Consider the following 15,461-nt stretch of genomic DNA (forward strand, 5'->3'; position numbering starts at 1 on the left):
GTGAATCTGATGCTGGAGCCGGGAGACGGCATTGACTGTCTCGTGTGTTCAGGGAAGTACAAGGGGGATTTCACCGCAGAGCTGGAACGTGTGAAAAGGAGGCAGGTGTGACTCTCGGACTGAGAAACGTCACAGCTGGAACTGAGGATTGAGCCGTGTGCCCGGTAGCAGAGTAGACACAGGAACGAACAATGGTGAGAGAGAGATGGATACAGAGGGGTCGCAGGGGTGTTGGGGGCTGGGAAATGGTCAGACGTGCCTTTGTTTGGAGTCCAAGGAGAAGAGGACACACCAGAAACAATGTTGGAAAAATCACCGGCCGAAAATTTCCTTACACTGATGAAAAACGTCAAACCATAGAATCAAAAACTCTGAAAACAGCAAACAGGAGTTTATATAAAAGAAGGGAGGAAACCCCTTCCTCAGCATTTTGCAAATTGCTGAAAACCAAAGACGACCATTTCGGAGCCCCCAGGGGAGGGACCTTCAAAGTAAGGAGACCGCAGCTGCCTTTTAACCAAGGGGTGGGAGCCAGAGTCGGGGGCGTCTTCAGCAAGTGCCTGAGGAGAACGTTGGCCAACTTGAAATTCTGTCTCCTGTGAAGTCATCCTTCAGAAGCAAAAGCCAATCAAAGATGTTTTCGGGCAGACGAGATGTTTGCAGTGTGTGTCAGACGTGGACACATAGAGAAGCACGGAATGAAAAGAGAAAGATGCCCATTAAAAGCAGGCAGGGGACTCTGCTGGTGGATCCACACGGCCAGCAAGCACCTGAGCCAGTCTGCGCGTCCCTCATCACCAGGGAAGCAGGTTAGAGCCGCGAGGGCAAGGAAATGGGGGGGAGCCCCCGTGGGAGCCACGCGGAGTTAGGTGTTTTCCTGTGACGAGAACTTGGAAGATCTCCTGCCTCAGCGCTTCCCACGTGCACGTGACGTCATTAGCCACGTACCCAGGGCCTCAGGCTCGATGGCTCCAGACTGAGAAGAGGCCCCCGTGGCGTCGGCAGTCGGTTGGAGAGTGAGCTGTGATGTCATGTCCGTGACCCTGTTAACGTCTGCTCAGGCCTCCCGTGGGGCCCCATCCGGAGGCCCGAGGAGTGGCCGCCTCTGGGGGCGTGGCCCTTCTTGGGGTCTGGAAAGAGACAGTGTTTTATTCTGAATGGACTGTTGCCACGAGGATAACCTTTATGCGGTGCGTGCGTAGGCTTGTGCTTCGCTGTGCACGTCGTGCCTCCAGAAGTGGACTCGTCTGTTTAATAGCAGAAAGGCGAGGGGTGCCCCGCGGGTGGTTGAAAGAGGACACTTTGCAGAAGCAATCTGAAATTCCTCGGGTGCCTCCTGTGAGTGTGGAGCGGGTGCCGAGCAGTCCAGGACGAAAGCTGATGCATTTGTTTCCCGGCTGAGCGTGGCAGGCTCCCCCTCAGGGCCTGTCCAGCGGGGCCTGGCCCTCTGCCCTCTGAGACCCCGGACCCTTGGGGGCAGCAGGGCTGCGCCTCTGCTCACGGACCTCATTGTTTCCTCACGGGCCTGCTGGACGGGTGGGCAGACCCCGGCCTGGGTGGGGCTGTCCCTGGGGCGGGGCCGGGCAGGGAGGCGGGGGTGGGTGGCCACCAGCATGGTGCCCGGAGTGGCCCCTGAGGCCCTGCTGCCCTGGAGCTGAGCTCGTAGTGGCCGCGCGCCTTCTCCCTGCTTTGCTTCTTGGCCTCTGCTCCTTGTGGATGGGCCCCTCCCGGGGCCCTCGCTGGCCTCCGGATCCCCTTTGCCAACATCGCTGTCCGGGCTTTCCACCTGCGTCCCCGCACCAGCTGTTCCTGCCCGGCTGAGCCGTCGCCCTTGCAGTCGTCTTCTTGTGGGCACCTGGCCTGGACAGGAAGGAAGCCCGTGGCGGCCTCTAGGCCGGGAGCCTGAGAGGGCCACACGGCAGTGCGGCCACTGTCCCTGTGCCCACCTGGGCCTGGCCTCGCCCCTGCAGAGACCCCTCATTCCCCTCCTTGCACAGGGGCGGCTGCGTCTGTGAGGAGTGGGAAGGATTTGGGGTCACGCGTGCTTGCTCGTCCCATTTTGCTGAATCCAGGGAAGTAAGAACTAAAATGTGCTGTGGCCTCACCAGCACCCCTGACTACTCCTGCGGCCCGTCCTCTGCCCGGAGGCCGTTCTTGGACATTGCAGAGGACGGCAGGGCGCCTCCCTCGACTCCTCACACCTTCAGGGCCCCAGCGTTTTTTTGTGTTTCTCTCTTTGTTGCTTTACGCTTCTTATAGGCACAAAGCAGTAAGAGATGCAAACACGTTAGCATAAAATAAGAGCAGCTGGGAGCCTTTTGTCTAGCTGAAGAACTAGGGTTTATCCATATCGTCACCAGAGGTGATCTTAGGAATTCCCTCGAAAGATGCGGAGCCACAGAACGAGGGCAGTTCAGTGACGTGGCAGCCACAGTCACCACTGCCAGGCTGCCCTGTTACCAGTCTCCCGCCCGTGCCCGGGCTCCCCGGCTCCCCGTCCCACCCAGTGGGAACAGGTTGGTGCCTCTCCACCCCTGCAGCCAGATTGCAGAGGTGTTGGTTTATGGGCATCTGTTAATAGTTGGGGGATTTTGCCAGCGTGGATGGCATTGTTTTTATGGGAACGTGCATTTAAGCTCTGAGGACCTGATTTGAACTCCAGTGCCTGAGGAGTGCGGGCTGAGCGCTCCCCCGACGGAGGAGCGGGGGTCCTGCTCTGCGGGTGTGGACGGGCCCCACTGCGCACAGACCCCTGCCGGTCCCTCTGACCCTTGGCTCAGTGGCGGCGTGAACGTCCCGAGCATGTAGTTCAGGGGCTGGAGTGCCTGTGGAACACGCGGCCCTGCCCCGCACTCGTTTCCCGGTGAACATTGGGGTGGTACCCGCAGTGCCCGTGGTTGTGCCTAACCTGCTTCTCACCTCCCCAATGCAGGTATGACCTGGACGCTTGTGACATTCAGGAGAAATATCCCGATTTATTCCAAGTGAACCTGGAGGTGGAGGTGGAGCCCAGAGATAGGCCCGGCCACGAGGCCCCACCCTGGGAGACTGCGAGCATGCGGGGGCTGAACCCCAAGATCCTGTTTTCCAGCCGCGAGGAGCAGCAAGACATCCTGTCGAAATTTGGTGAGATCCTTGTTTTCTGGGCACGCCTGCAGGTGGCCCAGTGTCTGTTTTTGGATCCCAAGCCACGTGGCCTGCAGGCCCTGCCGGGGTCACGGGGTGGGGCTGGGACCCCCGGGAGGGTCAGGTTTGAGTCACTCGCTGTTTTGGGGGGGTGCATTTTCTGGACATGTGTCACCTTTGAACATGACCTGGAAGAAGTCGAGGCTTCAATTGGGACCAGCTGGCGGGGCTGCCCCCGCAGCAGTTTGTTCCTGGCCAACCCCCACCCCCTCCACCCCCCGCAACTCAGCAGGGTTGTGTTGGCTTATTACATAGCGTTTACTGAAAGGAGCATCAGAAGTACGCTGGTGGGTGGGACTTGGGACTTCGTTTGCCACATAACGATTTTCTTCGTGTTCTTGGTTTGCATTTTTTTCTGTTATGTGAGGACAGCTAAGTGTCCCTGAATAGCGTGTGTGCACGTGTGCGTGCACGTATGCTTTCCGGTGTACGTGTGTGCACACGTGTCCCGGGGCAGCGTCTGGGCGACGCTGGGATCCATTCACTGTTGGTTGATTGTTGTGTGGGTTTCTGGTGGTGGTGAGCCCTTCCTGGCTCTGGGCCTGGGCCCCGGAGCCCCACACGGGCTGCTGCCCTGGGCCGGGTGGCCTGACATCCCCCTTCCTGCAGGAAAACCAGAGCTCCCCAGGCAGCCAGGCTCCTCTGCGCAGTATGACGCCGAGGCCGGGCCTGCGGATGCCGAGCCCCCGGAGTTGGACTCACCGCACAGCAGCGGGGACACCGACCGCTTTCTGCACACGCTGGACTGGCGGGGTGGGTAGGCGGGCCTGGCGCTGCCCTCGTGGGCCTCCCCGTGCTGACTCCTCGCACTGAGCCGCAGCCGCCCCACCGTTGTCTTCTTTTCAGAGGACGGGGATTGCGCGACAGCCCCAGAGGGTCACCTTGCCGAGGAGGGTCTGTCTGCTGCGGCCGAGGACGGACGTGTGAGTGAGCCGTCTGACGAGGAAGCCCCAACGCTCTCGGCTGAGAGCGGGGACGTGGCCGACGAGGACACGCCAGGCCCGGACCTGCCGCAGGAGGACGGTGTGGACCTCCTGGGGCTGCACTCCGAGGCTGGGCCGATGCCCCCCATGCAGGCCCGCGGGGGCCCCCCCAGCAACGCGGACCTGCTCAGCCGCCTCCTGGGGGCCCCGGCGGCTGCTCCAGAGGGTGCCGCAGGCGGTCTGCTCGGCAGGGACGCGGCGCTGCTCTTCACCAGCCCGGCCTCTGACCCGAGCGCACGGACCACGGTCCCAGCCGGTAGGTGCCGCCGACAGGAGTGGGCCCGGAGGTCACGGCAGTCTGCCGTTCAGGGAGACCGCGAGCCCCCAGAGGATCTCCTGAGACAGGCGGGGGTCAGCGGGGTCAGCGCTTTGCCCCGCCCTCTCGGAGCCACGGGGCCGTGGGAGGGCCGTCCTGGAGCCGATCCTCTGGGCCGAGGGTGTGCACTGTGGTGCCTGCGCTCACGTGCACCTGCTTCCTGGTGTCCTGCCACAGCGGACCCGTTTGACCCTCTCCTGCTGCCGTCTGACCCGGACGCCCAGCCCCACTCCCAGCCCGACCTCTTTGGCGAATTTCTTAATTCGGACTCTCCAGCCACCCTGCCTGCATCCTTCCCTGCCACCCACAGCGCTCCACCCCTGGCCCGCGGCACCAACTTCCTGCATCTGGGTAAGTGCGGTCTCCACACTGGGGACGGGGCCACAGGGCCGGGGGAGATGGGCAGTGCCATCCTCCCTCCCCCAGAAAGGGGACGCAGCCAGTGTCCACTCTGTGTGCCCTGCTGGGTTTCAGGGGAGGTGGGGAGGCAGGCTCTGGGGCACTGGCATGTGGCCAGCCATGGCGGGAGGAGGCCTCTCTGAAGACCCTTTCAGATGAGGGACGGCGGACGCTAGTCTCAGCATCGCCCTGTGGGCTTCTCCTCTTGCTGTCTCCCTGCATCCACTTGGTCAGTGCAGTGACCGTGTGATGTGTCCTCCGCCCGTGTGGAGGGAGACCGGTTGGAGGCCCCAGAGGTGCGTTAGCACAGCCCTGCCTGGGGCTTCGCTAGGCCAGGAGTGCTGCAGGGGCTGCTGCCCAGCACCTAGGCCCCCCACCTCCCGCACGGGCGGCCGTCAGGTGTGCCTCCTGCCTCCTGCCCACACGTGGAGGGGGGTACGGAGGGCAGCCCCCGAGACTGCCGCAGATGGGGCTTGTGGCCAGCCTGTCCCCTAGGGCCCCCAGGAGGCCATATGAAGGCCATGTGCCCGCCCCCACCGGGGACACACCTGATAGCGCCGCTGTCTTCCCAGGTGACCTGCCAGCGGAGCCCAGCAAGATGACAGCCTCTACCAGCCACCCGGACCTGCTGGGAGGATGGGACGCCTGGGCTGAAGCCCCGGCCCCCGCACCAGCTGCAGAAGGTACGGCACGTGGCGTAACTGTGACCCCGGCCCCCAGAAGAGGAGGAGACAGGAGCAGCGCCCCAGGGGCACTCTGGCCGGGCCTCCTGCCACTGTCCCGAGTCCCCCCGTGCGGCTCCTGTGGGCGCTTATTCGGCTTGTTCTGAAGTTTTCACCCAGAATGTTCCTTAGCGCTTCCTTGTGGCCTGCAGGGCCCTTGAGAGGCTGCAGGCTATCCTGGTCTGTCCCTTATCTGTGGGGGCAAGAGTGCTTCTGGTGTCTCACTTTCATCATGTCTGTCCTTTCCGTACGTCAGGATCCTGTCCCGTGGGGAAGTTTCCGGTAGTGAGTTGCTTTCAAAGGCAGTGGTGTTTGTGGCGCCTGTGACGTGCTTCTCTCTTAAGTCCTGTTTGTTAACTTATGGGCTGTGATTGTAAACATGCTACTCTGCTGGTTTGATAGGCTACCAGTTCTTTCAATTTGCTTTTCTTCATTATGCGTGAGGTTATTATTTTGTGTGTTTTTGGTTATGTTTCTTTTGAGAACTGTTTCACATTTTCTAATCATTTTTTTGCACGGGAAATTCACCTTTTTTGTATTAACTCGTAAGAGCTCTTTATGTATGAGTTGCCATCGTTTGTAATGACCTCACAGTTGACTCTTGAATGACACGGGAATTAGGAGCAGGACAGTGATTTACTTAGACGTTTCAGTACCTTGTACTTAGAATGAACGAATGTCGTAGAGTGCACTCACACTTTAGATGGATTCGGGAGGTGGTAGGACAAACCCAGGACAGTTTATACGAGCTGTCAGGTGACCTCCCACACGGAGCCATGTGGGCAGCTCGGGCTGCGAGTGTGGCCACGTCCCAGGTGCGGTGACAACGCCGAGCGAGGCCTGTAGGAGCGTGAGATGGGAGAGCAGAAGCCACATCTACTCCAGTGTGCTGGATCTAATGCCCCTGCCCTCCTCCAGGCCCCTTCGTCTCTCCTGGAGGCCAGCCGGCACCTCCTGGCCCCCCAGCCAGCCAGACCAAGTCTCAGAGCCATGACCCATTTGCGGACCTCGGCGACCTCAGTTCCGGCCTCCAAGGTAACCTGAGGGCCGTGTCGGGCATTTGGAAAGCACCAGGCCTCTCTCTGGGGTGTTGTGCCCACCTACCCGAGGTGGGGCCTCACCCTGTCCGCCAAGGCCCAGGGCACAGCGACACCAGGAAAGGCCCAATCTGCTTCATCCCAGGAGCTTGTTACCAAGATAACACCAGGAATTGCCAAAACTGGTGCTGGAGTCTGGCCCTCTGCTGGCATAGCGGTGCTTGGGGGTCATCTAGGAGCAGTCTCAGCACAGGAGCGTGGAGAGTGCCTGCCCCGCTCCCCAGGGAGCAGAATTCACTGCCAGTAATTTTTCTGAGAAAACTTTTAGGGACGTTAATTGTTTGGAGGCCAGGAGTGTCTCTCGTCCCTTGGCAGTCGGGAGGCATGTGGAATTTTAGGTGAAAATAACATCTCCCCAGACGCTTCCTGGCATTTCAGGTTTTGGTGTCTCCCTGAGAGCATTCCTGGAAGTTTGGGTTTGCCCTGGGCTTTCTGCCTCTATCTTGGGCTGTCTGAGCACAGGGCGGGGTCACTTGGAGCCTCTCGGGGGCTGCCTGTGGTGAGAAGGAATTCTCGGGATCTGGGACGCCTGTTCTCAGGATGGAGCCCAGCCCTCAGCTCTGCACTGTGATCCCAGACCTCCGTCACACCCCCTCAGAAAACAGAGTCCTGCATGAAGCTGATGGAGCCGAAAGGAGAAACAGACAAACTCACATTCTAGTTGGAGACCTCAGCATCCCTCTGTCAACAAAGATAGAGCCACCAGACAGCAAGTCAGCAAAGCTGTGGGACATTCACAGGACACTGTGCCTGACAGCAGCAGGACACACCTCCTCCTGCACCCAAGCAACCACCAAGAAAGGCCATGTATTGGGCCATAAAAAGTCATCAACAAACTTAAAAGAACTGAAATCATATAGACCGTATCATTCCGTGACCAAATGGAATCAAACTAGAAATTGGTAACAGCGAGATAACTGAAAAATCTTCAAACTCTTGGAAATTGATACTTTTATTTTTTATTTTTTTAAATTTTTAAGAAAATTTATTTTTGGCTGCATTAGGTCTTCATGGCTGCACATGGGCTTTTCTCTGGTTGTGGCGAGCGGGGGCTACTCTTCGTTGTGGTGTGCGGGCTTCTCACTGAGGTGGCTTCTTGTTGCAGAGCACAGGCTCTAGGCGCACAGGCTTCAGTAGTTGTGGCATGCGGGCTCAGTAGTTGTGGCTCGCGGGCTGTAGAGCGCAGGCTCAGTAGTTGTGGCGCATGGGCTTAGTTGCTCTGTGGCATGTGGGATCTTCCTGGACCAGGGCTTGAACCCGTGTCCCCTGCATTGGCAGCTGGATTCTTAACCACTGCACCACCAGGGAAGTCCTGAATGACACAGTTTTAAATAACACGGGTTATTTAGGAAGTCTCAAGGAAAATAAAACAGCGTGTCGAAGAGAATGAAAATGAAAACATGACACATCTAAACTTGGGTTATGCAGCTAAAGCAGTGCCAAGAGGGAAACACATAGCATTAAGCGTGTAGTTTGGAAAAGAGGAAACGTCTCATCAGTATTGTGAGTTATCACCTGAAGACATTTGAAAAGAAAAGCAAAATAAGCTCAAAGCAAATGGAAGGAAATGATAAAGAGCCCAAATCAATGAAATAGAAAATGAAAACTAGAGAAAATGGGTTGATCAAAAAGCTAGTTCTCTGAGAAGGTCGGTAAAGTTGACAAATCTCTGCTAAGATGGATTAAGAAAGAGGGGTTAACCCAAGATGTCCACAGACCCCAGAGGCTCTGAAGGGAAATGGACTTACGGCTTCAGCACCAGCTCTGGGACTGAGGTGAGGTGGACAAGTTCTTCAGGTGTGCCCCGTGTGAGGTAGAGCATTTGAGTGGGTCTGTAATCATAAAGAAAATGAATTCATAGTTAGAAACCTCCCATAAAGGAAATCTCCAGTTCCATCTGGGTTCACTGGAGAATTTTACCAAATGTTTAAAGAATTCATACCAATTCCACACAGTCTTTTCCAAGAAATAGGAAGAGGAGGGAATATTTTCCAGTTGACTTTATGAATCTGGTATTACTTTGATACCAAAACCAGATGGAGGCGATACAGAAGGAAACTACAGACCACAGGGCAGCGTCCCTCATGAACACAGACACAAAGATCAAAGCCAGTCATCAGCACAGAGAGCTGCACAGAGAGCTCATCAGTGTATGAAAGCATCGCACAGGGGCCTCCCTGGCGGCCCAGTGGCCAAGACTTCGCCTTCCAACGGAGGGGGCACGGGTGCGATCCCTGATCGCAGAGCTAAGATCCCACGTGCCGCGGGGCAACTAAGCCCGCTCACCACAACTGCTGAGCCCGCACGTGCCCTGGAGCCCACGCGCCACAGCTAGAGAAGATTCCTCGTGCTGCAACTAAGACCCGACGCAGTCAAAATAAATAAATAATTTTTTAAAAAATTGTATATATACATATATATATGTATACGTATACACAGCGTTAACCGGCCTAGGAAGGGAAGTCGTGTGATCACATCGGTGGTGCAGAAGAGGCATTCCCCGGAGTTCAACACCTACTTGTGATAAACGCTCAACAGACCAGTAATGCGAAGCCCGTGGGCTTGATAGGGAGCATCTGCAGAGTCCTGCCGCCACGCTTGCGCTGGATTTCAGAAGACCACACACTCCCCAGGGTCAGCCCAGGTGGTGCAGGCAGGCAAGAAAGGGACAGAAGGGACACAGGCAGTGTTGTCATGTGCGGACGCCGTGCTGTCTGTGTGGGAAATCTCAGGGGGTCTATGGAAGCATTTCAGGTCCCAGAGCGAGTTCAGGAGGGTCGCAGGACACAGGATCAACAAACAGACACCACAAGGGTATTTCTGTTTACTAGCAACATGCACAAGGAACCCAAAATTTAGAACAGCACCGTTTACAATCCCTGCAAAAGAAGAAAAAAAGAAACATATAACATATTACTGTTACGAAGCACATACAGGACTCGCGAAGCTACAAAACCAAACGGGGAAGATCTCAGTAAACAGATGGGCTCGCAGCCCGGTGACCCACATCAGGAAGGTTCTCTTGCAGTGGTCAATGGGGTCAGTACAGTCCTCACCAGAAATGCCAGTGAGGGTTCCTGCAGACATAGACGAGCTTGTTGTAGACTTTATTTGGAGAGTCAGGGGAAATGGGGTGGTTAAGACTCAGCTCACCAGGCCTCCTACCTCCTCCATGCCTGCGTGCTGTGGGCAGGACAGACACGTAGATCACCGACCTGGAAGTAGCCCCACACCAGTAAGACCAACTGACTTTTGCCAGAGGTGCAAAACCATTCATGACGGTGCTGGGGCGGCAAGAAAGTGGCCTCACCTGAATTTCACACCTTAAACAGCAGGTAGATGACCATTTTACTCAGAATTGGCCATAGATCTGTAAAGCTTTCAGAAGAAAAGAGAAAATTGTGGGGACGTCGCCTTTAGTGTCTCCTGGACCACGATCCGTCAGCAAACAATGGATAAATTGGACTTGAACAAAAAGACATCTTGTGCCCTGCTAAAGGCTCTCAGCAGGATGAAGAGCTACAGGGTGGGAGAAATAGCTTTGAACCACGTATCTGACAACTATCTAGGATATGTAAGAACAGTAAAAACAGCAAAACACATCCAACTTGAAAACGGGTGAGTGGTGAAGAGAACGGCAGCCTGGGGAGAGGTCTAGTGTCACTGGCGGCCCTGGAGGCGCGGGGGGTCTCGACGGGGTGCAGCGCCGGGCACAGAGCTGGCGGTCGTGCAGGACGGCTACTTGAGGCTGGCGTCGGTTCTCACAGAACCGAACCCACGACCGCCGTCTATCCCAGAGGTGCACGTGGGCTGAGCAGGGAGTCTCTGCAGCAGTGCTCAGGGCGACCCTGTTGGTAATCTCCACAGACTGGAACCCACCGGAGTCCTTCTGTGGCGCATCCACCTGCCAGGCTGCTGGCGACGAGTGGATAGGTGGGTGGGTCCTGGGCGAGAAGAGCCCATCGCAAGGGCCGCCTGCCCTGTGATTCTGCGTCTAGAATGTTCTCGAGGTGAAAGGTCACAGGACAGAGAACGGGGGCATCTTAGCCCAGTGCTTGCGTGGCTGTACGCGTGTGAAGTGGCACAGAACCACGCACGCGTGACGCGGCACATGCCTGCGTGCACGGAGCAGCAGCCTGCGTGGTGCTGCTCGGGGGCCCTGTGGGCTCTGGGTGCTGGTTTGGAGCTTCCTGGACTCAGCCCTGCATTTGAACGAGTGGGGAGGGGAGCCCACCCGGCCCAGCCCCTGCAGACGGGCCAGCTGTGCGGCTACCTAGAGGCCGCCCGTCCTGGCGGCTGACCTGAAACGTTCATTTCGCGGGGGTGTGTCCTCTGCCTGCAAGGGCCGAGTACCCGCCGGGGCAGCGCCCGGTCCTCAGGCCATCAATGACACTCCCCACGTGAACTGTCTCCCCAGGCTCGCCCGCTGCACCTACTCCTGGGGGCTTCGGTCCCAAAGCAGTCCCCCCTCCCAAGGCCAGCGGCTCCTGGCAGATGAGTCGGCCCCCAGCCCAGGGCGCCCCGTGGCCCCCCCAGGCCAAGCCAACCCCCATAGCCAGTGTACAGCCACGGCCAAACTACAACTCCAGCTTCAGTGTGATCGGCGGCCGGGAGGAGAGGGGGGTCCGTGCCCCCAGCTTTGGTGAGTCCTTCCTCTCTCGCCGCGTGTGTGGTTTTTTGAGCTTGCTGTGAAGTGGTTACAGTGAAATCCCGTTTTGCCTTGTCCAGCTCAGAGCCCAGTCCCGGGAAAGGGTGTTTAAGGAGACCCAGAGTCTGTTTCCACCCAGCGGGAGCCCCTTTGGATGGAAGTTAATGATTTCAGATGCATGTCTGTGGGTGAGCCTCTGCCCCCAGTGGGCCAGGCCACACTGTCCGGGAACCTTCTCGGCCTCTGCTGGCCGGGCAGCTGGCTGGCTGGTCAGCCCAGGCCTGGCTGCCTCACTTGTCACGGGGGTGGTGGTCCCGACGCCTGCCGTGACCCCGCCCACACTCGTGCGCTCATGCCTCAGGGCAGCTCTTTTGGACATTTCCCATCTTCTCGGCCGTCCTGCCGTCCCCGAGGGTTCTCGAGCTGGCCACGCAGCACAGAGGCAGCAGGCAGGCTGTTAGGCGGGCACTTAGCGCGGCCCCTGAAGCCTCTGCTCTCCTCCAGGTCCAAAGCCAAGGGTGTCGGAGAATGATTTCGAAGACCTGTTGTCCAACCAGGGCTTCTCCTCCCGGGCCGACAGGAAGGGACCGAGGACGATCGCCGAGATGAGGAGGCAGGACCAGGCGCGGGACTCAGACCCGCTCAAGCTGAAGGTGCAGGGCCCTCGGGCCGGGGCAGGGTGGGGGGCACCCTGGGCAGGAGCGTGGGGAGAGGGACACAGCCGGCGCAGCCCCGACTCTCACGCACGAGGACCTCTGTCCGACATGCTTGCGGGGACAGTGGCTTCCATCTACGCTTATTTGCTCTCCTGAAAGTTTTGGGGTGAAAGATCAACTGTCCCCATGTGGCTGGGACATGTGGCTTCAGGCTCGTAAAGCTCCTCGCTCTTCTGCACACCAGCCAGGCGGGACCCCGGTCGGGGGGCGTGGGCCGCAGAGACCCCGGGGGTGACAAGGACGTCTGTGTGCCTGGACCCCGGGATGGACAGGGCAAGGCTGTGACGGTGGGTCATCTGTGAATGCCCCACTGAGGAAAGGGTCCCTGAATTCCACGCACCGTCTAGTCCGTGTCCTGTCCGGCCAGACCTAGGGAATGGAATTAGCCATGCCTGGGTGGGGTCAGTGCAGAAACTGGGGTGGGGGTCCACGTCGGGGCCACACATCTCACAGTCAGATCCCTGCTCCGTGGGGCGACCGCCGGCTGCTCAGTGGGTAGAGGCCGGGGCCTGGCACGCCCTCAGCAGTACGGCGTCTCCTTCAGCTCCTGGACTGGACGGAGGGCAAGGAGAGGAACATCCGCGCCCTGCTGTCCACGCTGCACACGGCGCTGTGGGACAACGAGAGCCGCTGGACGCCCGTGGGCATGGCCGACCTGGTGACGCCTGCGCAGGTGAAGAAGCAGTACCGCCGCGCCGTGCTGGTGGTCCACCCGGACAAGGTGGGCACGGGGTGTGGGCTTCGGGCTGGGGGCGGGGTGGGCTCTGGGAGCAGGCCGGGCCCTCACCGCTGCCATCCTGCCTGCCCGCAGGCCCGGGGGCAGCCCTACGAGCAGCACGCCCGCATGGTCTTCATGGAGCTCAGCGACGCCTGGGCCGAGTTCGAGAGCCAGGGCTCCCGGCCGCTCTTCTGAGCCCACGGTCGCAGCTGCACGCGCAGCTCGTGGAGCTGGAAGCTGCCGGCTGGCCTGGAGGGTTGCACGTGGGCCGGGGCGGCACGGGCTGGCGCGGCCGCAGCTGGCATCACGTCACGCCCGCCACGCTCAGCGGATCCAGGGCCAGCGCCACTCCCTTCACAGGAAGAGAAAGCATTCCAAAGCCTCCGAGTTCTTTCTTTTTCTCTTCTGGTCCTGAAGGAAAGGTGACGATTTGCACTCCTCCCACACGTGTCACAGTCTGTGGTTTGTTTGATCCGTGGCGCGCCCACTGGGGAGATCGCGCTGCTCAGCTGTCCTCCAGAATCCGTTCCTGAACGTTCACGTCTCCCCTCGCAATCAGCCTGGTGACCACCTGTACATAATTAAACTATTTTCTGACGCCCCTCGCCTCCGGGGCTGCACACCACCTCCCTGCACTTTTGCTGTCCCCTGGTTGACCTTGGCTCTGACCGTGAAGATGAGCCGCAGGGACCCCCGCCCGGCGAAGTTGGGCTCCTCTCCACTGCTGGTCTGAGCCCCCGCGGGCCCCCAGCCTGGCCTCGGCCAGCAGCCCAAGCTGGGTGGTCAGGAGCGACAGGAGGGCAGGAGAGCCGGGAGGTGTGGGGAGGGATCAGATGAGCTGCGGCTTTGGTCGGGGGGCTGGCCCGCGTCGGGTGCTGGGCATGCCCTGTGGCCACTGCAGCGTGGCGGAGGCAGGTGGTCTTGCTGCAGGTGCTCAGAGGCTGGCCCTCCCCCTGGGCCCCCCGGGTCCCTCCTCCTCACAGCGGGAGGGTGTGGGGGGCTTTGGATTCTCTCGTTCCGGGAATTCAAAGCAAAAGCAATGGCCTTGAGTCACGGCCTGTTAGAGAAGCCCCAGCCGCCCCATGCTCTGGGAGACAACACGTCAGGACAAACGACGGCAGTTACACGACTTGAGGTTTTGGTCGGAAGTGACGTTCCCAGCCTCCTGCGGGTCAGTCCACCATCCCCAGGGCTCGTCCTACTCCTGGCTGCCTGGCGCTGTTGGCCGGGCCCTGGAGACGGGCGGACCTCGACCCTCGTCCCCGTGGTGACAGCAGGCTTGGCCAGGCCCGGCCAAAGCTGCCCCTCGGCCCAGTCAGCACCGTGGCTGGCCTCTGAGAACTCTGTGCGATCTCTTCTTTAGCCAAAATGAGTTACTGAGTGAGATGTGATGCCAAGTCAGGGATTCAAGAGTGCGCCACCTGCCCCTCAGGTGGGCTTGCGAGTTGGGTCACCAGGGTCAGGACCCTCCCTGTGCCGGGCTCCTAGGCACCCATCCTCACATCAAGGCCTCACCTGGGAGGCAGCGCAGCGGTTAGCTGAACACTCTGACTTGAAGCTCGGAGCCCCGCCTTCCACCTCCAGTGACGTCTTTGGTCTGGCAGAGGGTGGGCCTGCACCTCCTGACAGTTCAGAGGAGGAAGGGGCTCTGGCTTTGTGTCCTGAGGCCCCAGGACCCTACGGCCTCTGCCCCAGGGCTGCTCTCCAGCCCCGCCCCAGCGCAGAGCAGGAGAGGAGGCCGAGGGCCGCCTGGACCTATCACTGTCCCCTCACTGAGGTGAGCCACCCACCTGGGCTGCGGCTGCTGCTGCAGGTGGGCAGGAGGGTTAAACCCGGCTCTTCCCAGGCTGAGGCCTCTTTCAAAGCATACTCACTCTTTTAAGTAACAGTGGGACTTCCCTGGTGGCGCAGTCGTTAAGAATCTGCCTGCCGATGCAGGGGACACGGGTTCGAACCCTGGTCCGGCAGGATTCCATATGCTGCGGAGCATCTGGGCCCGTGCGCCACAACTACCAAGCCCGCGTGCCACAACTACTGAGCCCACCCGCCTGGAGCCCGTGCTCCGCAACAAGAGAAGCCACTGTGATGAGAAGCCCGTGCACCACAACAAAGAGTAGCCCCCACTCGCCGCAACTAGAGAAAGCCCACGCGCAGCAGTGAAGATCCAATGCAGCCAAAAATAAATAAATTTATCATAAACAAAACAATGAACGACCTAAACAGGCCCAAGACTGCACATCAGAGTTGCTCTGGGTCATGGGTCAGGGCCAGTAGCCCCTGGGTCTCTGGTGTGGCGCTCCCTCCGCCGTCCCTACTGGCTCTGAGTTACTATCTTGGTGAGGTGATGGCCCCAGTGGCTCCATCCCTACAGGCCGCAGACCCTGAGCAGGGCTGCTCCAAGGACCACGTGTGTCCCCTCCAGTGAGCCCCTCGGGGCCCAGGGAATGACCCTATAACCCTAACCCTGTGCTGGGCCGCTGCTGGCCCCATCCCCACTCGAAGCGGGCGTGGTCCTGGGGGGGGTCTGCTCCTCAGCAGAGGTCGGGTCTGGAGACTGGCTCAGATTAGGGACCCAGCACAGTACATGCCTCCCGGTGCTGCCCACCCATCCCTCACCCCAGGACCCCCTGGTCCGGCCGCCCCCTGTTCTGTAGAGGACCCCACCCAGCACGCGCC

General features: G+C 59.4%; 1 protein-coding gene across 5 annotated transcripts in view; it reads left to right on the top strand.

The window, feature by feature from the left end:
* GAK (cyclin G associated kinase) overlaps window positions 1-14,742 on the top strand; it is a 52,071-nt gene extending 37,329 nt beyond the window's left edge. For all 5 annotated transcript variants that reach the window (XM_029235566.1, XM_029235567.1, XM_029235568.1 and 2 more), the window contains 10 exons: window positions 2,933-3,126; window positions 3,796-3,939; window positions 4,033-4,425; window positions 4,663-4,836; window positions 5,457-5,567; window positions 6,525-6,641; window positions 11,121-11,345; window positions 11,856-12,004; window positions 12,612-12,788; window positions 12,879-14,742. In XM_029235566.1, coding sequence (XP_029091399.1) covers window positions 2,933-3,126; window positions 3,796-3,939; window positions 4,033-4,425; window positions 4,663-4,836; window positions 5,457-5,567; window positions 6,525-6,641; window positions 11,121-11,345; window positions 11,856-12,004; window positions 12,612-12,788; window positions 12,879-12,980 — 1,786 coding nt within the window. In that variant the 3' untranslated portion in view covers window positions 12,981-14,742. The remainder of the gene's footprint in view (window positions 1-2,932; window positions 3,127-3,795; window positions 3,940-4,032; window positions 4,426-4,662; window positions 4,837-5,456; window positions 5,568-6,524; window positions 6,642-11,120; window positions 11,346-11,855; window positions 12,005-12,611; window positions 12,789-12,878) is intronic.
* The last annotated feature ends 719 nt before the right edge of the window (window positions 14,743-15,461 follow it).

This window comes from Monodon monoceros, unplaced genomic scaffold (assembly GCF_005190385.1).
Source record: "Monodon monoceros isolate NGI ecotype Baffin Bay Population unplaced genomic scaffold, NGI_Narwhal_1 Super_Scaffold_20, whole genome shotgun sequence".
Taxonomy (NCBI): Eukaryota; Metazoa; Chordata; class Mammalia; order Artiodactyla; family Monodontidae; genus Monodon; species Monodon monoceros.